The sequence below is a fragment of the Notamacropus eugenii genome, chromosome 3 (assembly GCF_028372415.1).
Source record: "Notamacropus eugenii isolate mMacEug1 chromosome 3, mMacEug1.pri_v2, whole genome shotgun sequence".
In the NCBI taxonomy this organism is placed as follows: Eukaryota; Metazoa; Chordata; class Mammalia; order Diprotodontia; family Macropodidae; genus Notamacropus; species Notamacropus eugenii.
In genome coordinates this window covers 346,855,880-346,868,995 of record NC_092874.1, presented here as the reverse complement: position 1 = coordinate 346,868,995, position 13,116 = coordinate 346,855,880, and the positions used below count along the sequence as shown (strand labels likewise).

The 13,116-nt window shown below is 38.4% G+C and overlaps 1 protein-coding gene across 1 annotated transcript in view; it reads right to left on the bottom strand.

Annotated features, from left to right (window-relative positions):
- Nucleotides 1-13,116, bottom strand: part of CAMK4 (calcium/calmodulin dependent protein kinase IV) — a 220,202-nt gene that overhangs the window by 164,296 nt on the left and 42,790 nt on the right. The window contains exon 4 of the mRNA XM_072597182.1: nucleotides 1,024-1,102. Coding sequence (XP_072453283.1) covers nucleotides 1,024-1,102 — 79 coding nt within the window. The remainder of the gene's footprint in view (nucleotides 1-1,023; nucleotides 1,103-13,116) is intronic.

The window sequence follows — 13,116 nt, the reverse complement described above, 5'->3', positions numbered from 1 at the left end:
GCATGACGAGATTTTCTCAGCCCATCAAAGGATGCCTCCCGGGCAGCGTCATTCCAATTCAACTAGTGGTTTTCAAAGACTTCTCACATTTAGACTAACCTTTTGCATTGTTGACTTTTTAACTGAGATATATTCTCACCTGTTTCAGGTGTTTGTGTGAGGGTGTGTATATGTATATGATTGCTATATCTTATTGCTTTCTCTAGGTAGAGTGGGATGTTTTTCCATGTTGCACTCACCCTTCCACATACAAGTTTTCAGGATCATAACTAGTAAGTGTAATGGGGGCTACCCAATGACAGACCAACCCCCATGAGTATGTGCAGCATGCTTAGCTTGAAGCAATCCCCAATATGAATTTTGAAACAATATTCTTTGACTGTTTCCCCCACTTTCCCTGTGGTGAGGAAAAGACCTTTGTGAATGGCTACTGAGTCAAGACAGAGTATAAATACAAAAAAATTCTGGGAGAATAACCTGTCTCTTTTTTTCCTGGATGCAATCCAAAAGAAGGTGGAAAAAATGACCAAGTTGTCCCCATTAGAGTACTGTATATGCACTCCTACTTCCCATTCAACAGTTCAATTAAAAATCTATTTCTTTGTCACAAGGATAGTAGAGCAGAAACACTCAAAATGAGTCTGCTCTGTGCTGAGCATATGTAGATTATACGTCATCATGAAATTGCAGTAGCAGGTTCACCACACCTCCCCATGTGATTTGGCAGCAGGCAGAACACGTGCATATTCTGAAGGTGGAGCCCCAACAGGGTCATCCCATATTACATACACAAATCTTCCTTTTTCTGCACCCCAAAAATATGAACATCATTTTAGTCAAAACAGAGATAAGACCACAAATTTCGTTCATATGTCCATGAAATTCCAATCAGATAAAATTTTCAATATTCAAACAGTCAGCCAAGGATACCATTCTCTTTTCCCATGATCCTTTTGAGTCCCCACCCCTGCTCTAGTTCCAGAAATCTCTTGGAAATGCAGATATATAATTAAATACACTTACTGTTTTCTTTAGCACTTTGAGAGCATAAGGCTTCTGTGTCCCCTTCTGGATACATCTGTACACAACTGATGTAGCACCCCTTAAGGAGACAGAGAAAAAGAGAGATAAAAAAATCTGTGAACTTTTTTGATAATGTGCCCCATCAATAAAAAAAATTTAAACACATACTCTCAATATGTGTATTACTTATTTGTAAGTTACATATGTGTGTGTGTGTGTACTACAGTGATGATCCTGTTCATTATAAGATTTAATCAAAAAATGGAAATTTAAAAAAATGATAACAATTAAATAACATTGGGTTCTAAAGCCAATAAGGAGCCTTTAAAGTTCATTGAACTGACATAATTAGACTGGAGTTTGATAAGCAGTTTCACCTACATGGAAGGTGCTTGGGACCTGCTTATGGGAGACAAGAGAACTGGTCATACATGTTGGCCTACCATGTAGGTGGAAGCACCCTTTTCTCATTGGCTGCATAATCTGAATTGTCTTTGTCTTTAAATCTACCAGAGTAAGCCAGTCACATTCCAGCGTTCATATACAGAGATGAAGGACTCATTCCATCTCAGCAAGTGACACCATGCAGTAAGGGGAGAAGGGGCTGAGAGCTACCTTCCCCTCTCCAATTAGGTCATTGGCCCCATGAAATGATGTTGGGGTTTTGTTATGATTTGTCCTTCTCAGTGCACGGAGTAGTGTTCTCAACCTGGGTGTTCAAACCATGAGGATTTTGGAGCCTAGGATTCCAGGTCAGATGTCAGAAGAGAAACCTTGAAAAGCAATGGTCTGGAACACCAATCAAAGTACAGCTTTAGACTTGAACTTAGTAGGTCTAATGCAAAGTAGGAATGGAGTTAAGCTGTGATCCTAATTTCTCCCATGCTCTAGCTATGGAGGGGAGGCCTCAGAGGTGTAAAGGGGAAATGTTTGTATCTTTATTCTTGTTATATCTTTGAAATAAGTACTCCTTTTGCAAAAACCAATTCAGTGCTAAGTGGTGTGCTAGTCACTGGGCACCTAGAACTGGGGGAAAAATTGTTAGGGATTCTGAACAGTGGAAGAAATGAGAGAAATTGTAACGGCTCAGAATAATGAAGAACCTTGGGAGAGATGAGAAATGTAAAAGATCTGATCCTAAGTAGGGCAAAAGCAAGTTTACGTTACTCAACCAAGGCAGGGTGCTATCCCTAACACCAAAGGAATGCTGCTGGTAGGAAAGAGGGACCTTTCAAAGACACCATCCAAAAGAACTAATGGTAAGGGGATGGGGGGGAGGGAGGAGGGAAGGAGAAGGGGAAGGTAGGAGCTAGAATCTCAGAGAGAGAGTAGGGAATTCACTTGCCTGAAAATTCATACCTTTATTAATAAATACTAACAGAACATAGGACATACTGTATGGCCTGCCTCAACATCAGTGGGGTAGAACTCATGCTTAATTGTATGAAATTTAACAGCTACCCAACACTGAGCAAATGCCTTTAGATGCTGATTCTCCCAAAATTCAGGGGAGCCATTCCTAACTATAGGGTACCCTTCTGCCTCTTCTCAGGCAGGTTACAAATGTAGGACAGTCATTAGTTGCACTTGAATGCAACACCAGTTACATCCAAAGTGTATACTCATCTCAGCCCAATCACTCTAATCACACCTCCACCCCACAGGCCACAGTGGGGAGAAAGGAGGTAGTGAAGCTACAAGCAACAGGTGCATATCCCATTACCCTTTGACTGGAAATTTGGGGACCTCGATGTCCCTTCTTGGCTGATATCAGACAAATCCAAAAGAGCTGAAAGTAAACTTCACTAACAGAAAAAAAAAGTGCCCCTCTCATTCTGAAGAGATGATCAACCTCCAACCCCACAGGTTAATGACTCAACTGCGGTAATATGTACAGGACATTTTCCTATATGGTACCTCAGATGATGCCCTGGTCTAGAAATTGTGGAGGAGACAGATGGTCACTTCTAAAGACATATCTTCTCCACAGAAAAAGTAAATTTAGAAATGGAAGAAACAGAGCTACAGGGCAATGTAAATGAAAACAGACCTTCAGGATACATTTTATTCAACAACAGGATGGTTCAATCCAGAAGAAGTGCTCCACTACCTTAGAGACCTCTACAACTAAGATATTCTGATAAGACTAACCTCAGAGAAAACTACAAACACCTAGTCTTTGGCATCTCCTGAAACCTCAAGGTTAATGTGTTTTCTCCTTAAGGTTAACATTGTTTTGGGAGTTTTTTAAATTTCCTTTTATTAATTGGGATTCGGGCCATTCCTCCTGAAACTTTTGGCTAATATTAACTTCAACTGATCAAAACCTATCCCATGTGATATGAAAATTCACTTAGAACCTTAAACATTCCTCAGATAGGAAGCTAGAGCAAGAATTTCTACTGTCCTTGACTCCTTGGAGACATGTAAATCCTCCTCAACTAGCCCATTTGTGAACCCCAAAACATAGCTTTAATCTGCAACCTTAGTTTACTTACAGAGTTTATTTTTTTCCTTAGGGGATGTATGAGATTATCACTGACTCTATTTCACTAAATCTGTTCAATTTTTATGACATCGTGAGGATCTATCTTCTCATTAACTTTTATGACCTAAGAAGAACATATAAAATTTTAATATGTAAATAAATTATTTCTCTGTTACTTTGACGTAATTTTGCCTATAACAAGACTTGTCAGAATCCATATGGTTTTCTCTGAGGCCTGAATCTATACTTGAATATAATAATAAAAACTAGGTTTTTACTTCCATAATTTATGCATTGTGGTGTGTGTGTGTGTGTGTATGTATATTTCCAGCAGTTACACACCACATAACTCAGAGGACAAATATTTCTCCCAGAATAACATCCTGTCCCAATTACCTAACATCCTCCAAATCACCTAACATCCTGTCCCTATCATCCTCCCAAATAAGGAAAGTGCCTGAGCAACCTCACCTGATAGACTCATTTTGCCATCCATAATGTCATCCTAAGGCTGTGTAAAATCTTATGTGTGTGTGTGTGTGTTTGTGCATGTGTGTGTGTGTGTGTGTGTGTGTGTGTGTATCTTCCCTTGCTCAGCGTATTGCTTTCTACCTGGCAAATGCCCATCAGCTGCTATGGTTAGTTAAACTTTTTATCTTTTAACCTTGTCTCTTAATTTATTGACCTATCATCAAACTGACACCAAGAAGGAGTACTTACTGTCTAGAAGGTTCCTAGGACCCAATTTGGGTTGAGGAATTTCCCAGCAAAACTCTATACCCATTTGAACAAGGGCCAGGCAACAGCCACATACTGTCATTAACTCTAGCAAATCTGTTAAATTTTCAACATCTCTACTAGCAATATGGTGCTAGTTGTGACCACAGCACTCCCAATGATGTTTCATGAAGTCCCTGAATTTAACGGGCACTTCATATCTATGGGTCTCTGATCCAATGCCAAATTACAGCTTCATGTCTGTCCCTTTAAGAAACTGAAAACTTCTTGGGGTGGAGAGGGAAGCCTCTGAACTTCACACAGAAATCCCCACTCTGCTCTGGGTGAGAAAAAAGCTAAATCTTGAGAAGTACGGTGGTTTCCTTCCCTGATCAAGTAGAAGCTGAGCCCTTAGGGACAAGCTATGCTGAGATACCCCAGAGCATCTCTATACTATAGAAGCTGACAGGTGAGAAAGCCAATGAAACTTCACCAAGTCTGAGATCTGAGGGTCAGCCTCAGTTTAGGGGCCACAGCATCCATTTGAGCCAAACAGCCTGTGATCATCTTCATTCTATGACAGGCACTTCATATCTTGGAAGAGAATAAGCCAGACCCTGTGGTTGGTTGAGCAACTGACAGCGCCATCAAAGTTGCCAAAGCTGGAAAGAGTTTGGAGCCCAAATTTTCACTGACTCCATGACAAGCAGCTAACAGTTTTGCCTTCTGCCCTGGCATTTGAGATAAAAAGTAATTGTATAGTAAAGAGAAAAGCTTTGAAGTTTCCTCAACACTAAAGACTTTGCAAACTGCATCTACACCCAAAGTTAACCCCTCCTTCTCAGGTTTACAGGGTCTAGCTCAAAAAACCCTGAAGGTTTTGTTTGTTTGGCTGTACTTGTTTACTTTTATTGCAAATGGCTTGGGAAAGTAGTTTACTGACACCAGTGCAGAACCAATGAGAAAAATCACATCATCCCTTTAATCTGCTACCAGAGATGAGCATCAGAAAGGAATACAGTCTCCCACAAAGTCGCAAGGGATCATCCTCACCCCACACTCCCATAGTTACCATTACCCAACCTAACACAAACTGCCAGGACAGTGATGCCATAATACATCAATTAGAAGAGGTGAGAGAGTGAGTGAGTGAGTGTGTGTGTGTGTGTGTGTGTGTGTGTGTGTGTGTGTGTGTGTATAGTGTTATATAAGGTTTCTGGGTCAATAAAAGGGAAAGGCAGCAGGCATGTAGAACCCCTAAAGAACTGGACTTTGTGTCCATCAGTAATATCACAACAAAGATTTCATCTCTGAGTTCTTTCATGCCTTGAATCCAATTTGTTGTCAGGTCTTGTCAATCAATCATTAAATCAACATACTTTTATTAAGTGCCTATTATATGACAGCCACTGTGCTTTGTTCTCTGGGGACAAAATTAAATATGGAAATAATTCTTTCCCTCAAAGAGCTTACATTCTACCTCCACAACGTCTTTCATATCTGTCCCTTTCTCCCTACTTGCATTGATGATTCCATGCTTTATCACCTCTCTCCTAGACTATTGTACTAACCTCATATATTCATTCATTCATTCATTCAATATGCATTTGTTAATTGATATCCCTTCCTCCAGTCTCTTCACTCGTTGATTGGTCCTTCACACCAAATCAATATCCCTAAAGCATGTATCATTCCCCTCGTTCAAAAAGTCTGGTGATTCCCTGTTGATTCCAGGATAAAATATCAATTTCTCTTTAGCTTTTAGGGACCTTCACAATATGGTTCCAGTCTATCTTTCAAGGCTTATTACATTATTATTATTATTATTTGTCCACACTAAATTCTAGCCAATTTTTTGAGAAATGGCTGCCATGTCAAAAGAGCTGATGTAAATATATTTTTTACATATAGATTTTTTTTACATATAGATCCTCTTCTCTTCTCTTCTCTTCTCTTCTCTTCTCTTCTCTTCTCTTCTCTTCTCTTCTCTTCTCTTCTCTTCTCTCTCTCTCTCTCTCTCTCTCTCTCTCTCTCTCTCTCTCTCTCTCTCTTTTTCTCTCTCTTTTTCTCAATTTCTTTGGGGTATAAACCTAATAGAGGTATAGCTGGGTCAAAGGGAATACATAGTTTAGTAACTTTTTGCCTTAGTTCCAAACTACTTTCTAGAAAAACTGGACCAATTCCCGGATCCACCACCAGTTTCTGATAAGGTGCCAATGCACATTAGATAATTTTCCTATGTCAAGAAAATCACATGTCCAGGCTCCATCCCTGTGGTTTGGGGAAAGTGGAGTGGACTTAATAAACTTAAACAGAATAAGACCTGAGACATAACTTAAATAAAAGAAAAATACTAATTTAATAGCCTTAGGTTTAATTCTAGACCTAATACCTCCAAGTAAAAAATTCATAAAGATCTTCCCAACTCCTAGTTAGTTGCAAAATAAGCAATTCTCTATTTATCATGACACACAATGGCCATTTCGATGGTGTTTAAAGTCAGTACAGATGGATGTAAATTAATTCATGAATAATTCTGACAATTTTCTTTTAGATCTTTCTTTAGGTATTTTAAAGGAATATTTAAACTTAGTACAATTGGTAAAAATTGCATTTTCCTTCTTAGTCACAAAAGAAAGGAGAAATATGGGACAATATGGCAGCAGGAATGTATGGATCTAGTGAATGTTCTTAAATAATAGAGGAGACATGAGCATGTTCATAGTCACTGAGGAAGGAGCCAGTAGATAGAGAAAAACTGAAGCAAAGTAAGAAGGAGGGTAACCTGTTGAGGAAGACAGAACCCTCCATTTCCCAACTCTGAGTGTTTTCACTGACAGTCTCCTATACCTAGAAACACTCTTGATCCTCATCATCACCTCCTAGCTTTCCTGAATTCCTTCAAGTCTCATTTTCTGCAAGAAGCCCTCCCCAGTCCTCTAATCTTGGTGTCCTACCTTTTTAATTTATCACGTATAGAGAGATGTTTTAATAAATGTTTAACAACTGATTTTCCAAGAAAAATACACACAGGACACATTTTAAAGTTTAATCTGCATTATCAACATTTTTTCTATCACTTTTCTTAAGTCTAGGCAATCAACGAAACAATAAATCTAGTCCTGAGTTGTAGCATTTGCCAATTTCCAAGGTATAAATACTCACACTGAAATTTTAATGATAGAGCAAGAGCTGGTATGAGATGGTTCCAACAAATCCGTGCCTGAATATATCTTGTTTGTACATAGTTATTTGGTGGTCGTCTCCCAGAGCAGGGACTATTTTTTGTCTTTCTTCATATCCCCAGTGTTTAGCAAACAGTAGGCCAGTTGATTGGTTGATTAATTGAGCATCTCAGAACTGGTAGTTAGGAAAATTATTAACATTTAGGCAGTGGTTTGGATCCTTGCCTTAATTAGAATTTTTTGTGTATCTACAACTAACCCTTGGTTTCTCTATATGTGAGGCAAAATCAAGATAGAGGAAATATTTATTCAGAAAGATAGTATTTAAGCCACATCTTAGAGAAAGAGACAGTCTCTAGGAAGCAGAGTTAAGGAAGGGGTACATTTTGGTTACTGGGGTAGAGGGGATGGCCAGTTGCAAAGGCAAAGAAGTAGGATATTGACTGTCTTATGTGAGGAAGAAGGAAAAGACCAGATAGGCTGGATCACAGAAGGAAAGAGGTAAACTAATTCCAGTGATGCTGAAAAGATAGCTTGGAGCTAGATTATTTGAATCTTTGAAAGCTAAACAGAGGAGTTTATATTTTATCCTAGATGCAATAGGAATCCACTAGAATTGATTAAATAGGGAAGTTGTAAGGAGAGTTGTGCACTTAAGGAAAGTCACTTGGCAGCAATGCATCCTGTATATCTTGTTTGTACATAGTTGTTTGTCATGTTGTTTCCCTCATTAGCCCATGAGATCCTTGAGAAGAGGGACTACCTTTTCCCTTTCTTTGTATCTAAAGGTCCAATGCTTGCCAGTAGGCAAGCTCACTGATTGACTGAAGTGGTGAGGGACTTAAGTCAGATAAACCAGTTAGAAAGTTATTGCAATATATGTAGGTGAAAACTGATGAGAGCCTGAATTAAGGTGATAGCTCTGGGGTCAGATGTGAAGAGATAGAAGTGTTATAAAGGTAGAAATGGTGAAATTTGGTAACTGACCGGATCTTTGAGGTTAATTATAATGTCCAGATTATACCTAAGAGACTTGAAGAGTATTGGTGCTTTTGACAGACATGAAAGTTTAGAATGGGGTTAGGGGACTATAGGTAAAGATAATGAGTTCAGTTTTAGACATGTTGAATGGATGTATCCATTCAACATGTCTCTAAGACAGTCAGTTTGGAATATCTAATACCGAACTGGTGATGTGGGACTTAAAGCTCATGGGAAAGACTGGAGCTGGAGATGTAGATCTGGGAGTCATCTGCAATGATGACAGTTAAACCGATTGGAATTAATGAGATTATCAAAAGTATAGAATGAGATAAAAAAAAAAAGAGGGTCCAGGACAGAAACATAGGGAATACCTACAATTTAGGGGTATGATGTGAATGGTGAGCCAGTAAAGGAAACTGGAAAGGAAAAGTTAGACAGTTACAAGGAAAACCCAGAGAGGAGAGACTATTCTAGAAGAAAGGATGCTTAGCAGTATCAAAAGGAATAGAAAGCTTGAGAAGGTTTAGATCTGAAAAAAGATCATCAGATTAGTTCATTAAGGGATTGTAGGTAACTTTGGAGAATGCAGTTTCAGTTGATTGATGAGATCAGAAGCCAAATCACAGAAGGCTAAGGAGAGGGAGAAGAGGGAGGAGAGGAAGAGAAGCCAACAAGTGTAGATATTTTTTTCAAGGAGTTGGGCTGAAAATGAGAGAGAAGATGCAGGCAATAGCTTGAGGAGATGATGGGGTCGGGTGCAAAAGAAGTTTTTTAAGGATGGCTAAGATTTGTGTTGCTCAGCACAGGTCACTATGACTGACTCAGGTTATAAAGTTCTTTTAAGGTCTTTACTATTCTCTTCCTCTCCCAAAGGGAGTGGAAAAAACCAAACAAGCAAAACTCAAAAACCCAGTTACAAAGGCATCAGTTGGCTAAGAGATGAGATAAGCTCCTGGGAATTTTAGGGAAAAGGTCCCATTTCTGCCTGGATTCACTATTGTCCAGGAGGTAGAAAGAAGCCAAAATTCAGTTACTCTCTGCTAGATTCTCTTAATAAGCCTAGCTGTGAGCCAGGGAAAGGAAACACTCAGAGACTTCCAAGTCTCCTGAGAAGTCATCCATCTGTTAATGTCAGACTCCAACCCTCTTTCTGTCCTCCAGAGAGCTTTTTTAAACTCTAGATATCCAGAATCTCCATGCTTTGGTCCTGATCCTGAAGTTATTATTCTCTTGGAGGAAAGAAAACTTCTAGGGTATTCAGAGGCATATGCCTCATTGCAGGGAGGTAGTCCAACTTTGCCAAAAAAAACTGTTACATTTGGACATATTTCAAGTCAATAAGAAATAAACTAACTTGGAAAAGTTTGAAGATTTGAGAGTGGGAGAGTGATTGACCATACAATCTGCTGGAGAAGACAGGAGGTCAGCATACATATAGAGGGTCTTGCTCATGTTTGCTGGTATTTATCACATTCATAATTTTAAATATCAGATAAGGCATAAAAATAAATTCATTCAAATTTTATCAACCAAAAAATGTAAAGATGTCATTAAGACAATATATGAAGGAAAACCACAGGCAACATTGTCTTAAAAGAATGTTAGAACTCTTCAATATTCTAAGAAAGACTTCCAATGTCTTGGGTAGTACCTTTGTGAAGATGTATAAGGACAAGACTCATATAGGATGAAACAGTGTTGAGACACTGAGATCTGCTCAGTGGAAGAAATATACGTTGATAAAAGCAAAGATTTTTCTTTTCTATTCTTTTTTTTTCTTGGTTTGGAAGGCAAGACAACTGGGGTTAAGTGACCTGCCGAAAGTCACACAGCTAGTAGGCGTGTCAAGTGTCTGAAGCTGTCACACAACTAGTAGGTGTGTCAAGTGTCTGAGGCTGGATTTGAACTCAAGTCCTCATTATTCCAGTACTGATGCTCTACTTACTTGCCACCTAGCTGCCCCCCAAGATTTTTCTAAATATATGAGTTTAAAAGAATTATGTTGACTGCACCTCACTGTTGAATATCCTAACATTTTCAAAGACATTTAAAATTATGATCCTTTGCCAAAAACTCACTGCAAATCAAATCCTAGGCAACTTTGTGAAATAAGAAAGGAAATGAGAACAAAATGACTCAATGTTTATTGAAAGAACAATGAGTGACAGCTAAAAAAAAATACTACTTTCCATCCCAGAAAATCAGCTCTTGGGGCCCTCTTGGATTTATTGCATTCCTGAGGCTTTATGACATGCTGTGCCCACAAAGAACTGTTATTTCAATGAGCCAAGGGCTACAAGTATAATCCAAGGACTATTTCCAGGCACTACCACACTGTATTTGGACACAATCACAAGCAGCTCTAAGAAATAAATAATGGCCTTTCCTTCTGATGTTTAATATATTGTAGTTATGTAGTCTAGAAAACTAAAAATCCATTTGTTTAAAAAATTAAAAATTAGATTTGCAAGAGATACAAAATTCAAAAAGTCTAATTTAGGGACATGCACACAACAGCCGAAAAATGGTATACACATTGCTTTTAACATAATACAAGATTAACAATAAATTTTTTAAAATAAAAATGGTCATTCCAGTATAAGCTATCACCAAAAACAATCTACTTTAATCTGCTAAGGAAACTAACATTACTTAATAGACTGAATTAATAATGAGATGCTATTAGATTTTAAGGTAGCGTCTATTCCACAGATTCCTTGGCTTCCAAGTGACCAGTTCCAGTTTTTATAGAAGGACCACATATAAGCCATACCAAACAGATGAACACCCTTTTTAGCAGAGTGTGAGGGAAGGAGGGTCCATAACATTACACATTCATCGACCATAATGATCAGAAATCTATTAATTTTTCTCTAACCTAAATTTCCACAGAAAATTACCTAACCTATATCTGACCTCTAAAGAAAACATAGTCACTATTACCCATAAATCAAACCTTTGAATATCTTAAAATTGATGTGGTCATCCTTCTTCTCCATGGTAAGAACTATTTTAACTTTTTCTGTTAAGGTCTTCTGTGTGTGCATGCATGCGTGCGTGTGTGTGTGTGTGTGTGTGTGTGTGTGTGTGTGAAACTTTTCCAGGTTGACCATCCCCTATTTTAAACTCTAGAAGACCTAAAATGAACCCAGAACTAAGTTGAAGACCCTGATTACCTTGTTCAAAAGACTTCCTATTAGATGGAGGTCAAAACTTTAATAATCTTTAAGAAATTCTGATTAATTAGGTAATACATGAGGGTATCAGTGTGAAAATAGTCTATGAACTATAAATAAGTTTACACAATTTGATAATTTCCCCCAGTAGGGAAAAGAGAGCTAGCACCAGTGGTCTACTCTTGCTACCTGAGTTGACACAAAGCCAAGAGATATTGCCCTGATGTTGTTTCTGTCCTTGTTGTGTTTTAGTCTTTCTTGTTTGAGGTGGAGAAATATTGGATACGGCACAGAGTAAGCTGTAACTTTGTAAAGTTCAAAATGTGAGGGAAGAAAGTTGTCAGAGGTCTGGGAGCTTGAATTCATGCCAGAGTTGTAGGTCTGCCCATACAATGCCAAAGAACAGAAGATCTAGGACCTAACCCAAGAGTGAACTGACCTCAAGCCAAGATTCCAGGTCTTACAATAAAATGATTCATCCACAATGGCACATTCAGAAGTGAATCCAGTATAAGATGGTCAGGTAAAGGCAGGGACTTCACCTGAGTTCTCCCAAATTTTCCTCCAAAGAATTTTAAAATAAGACCTCAAAACTAATTCTGGAGCAGCAGAACCAATAAAAATATGGGGTGAAACAAATTTCCAGACCAAGGCAACTTGAGAAAGTCTGTCTCACTGTGGTGAGAATGGAGCATGGTCCAGCAGCTGGCCTTGCAGAAGAACTGAATCAGTAGCATCAACTTTCAGAACTCTCAGCCCAAGATGGTAAGGGGGTCAGACAACTGGTCAAAAGGAGATTACAGGAGAACTTTTGCTGCTACAGGATGCAGGACTCTGCTGTGTTGTCTATGCAAGGTTCCAGGTAAAAGTCCCAAAGCTAGGGAGCAGGGACCCTGGATCATAGTTCCAGGGCAGAAAAGAGTATTTGTGGTCACTCAAAGACCACAGCACAAGTCAGGAGAGCAGTGACCACACCTTGCCTTAGATCATATCATCCTTGGAAAAACTGAAAACTTACAGACCTCTAGAACTGAAAAATCATTTTATATTATATATTGCCTAAATTACTGAATCCATATTTGCAAACTTTTCTGTGAATTGATATAAAAATCTGAGCTATTTTTCTTGACTTTGATAGATTATTTTTTAATAACGTTCATTTTGAGTTCAAGGCAAAAAAAATTAAGTAACTTCTGAGATGGACAACAACAACAACAAAAAGCTAGAAAAGAAGTCATTAGTTGCTAAAATGATTAAATGTAAAATATGCATTGATTCAGATAAGAACTCTTGAAAGAATTTGGCAAATGTGCAAAACTAGAAACCCAAAAGGTAAAAAGAGTCTTTTTTTTCCTTTCCCAACCCCATGTAAATGATCTATTGTTAAGGTTCCATTAAATAATGAAAATCTTTGCATCTAAATCACTAGTAGAGAAGAATGTCAACGATAACAGTACAATAGAATCAGTGTAACACTCTGTCTTTGTGGAAATGGACAAAACAAAGAACAGTAGGAAATTTGCAGAATGTATAAAATATTTGA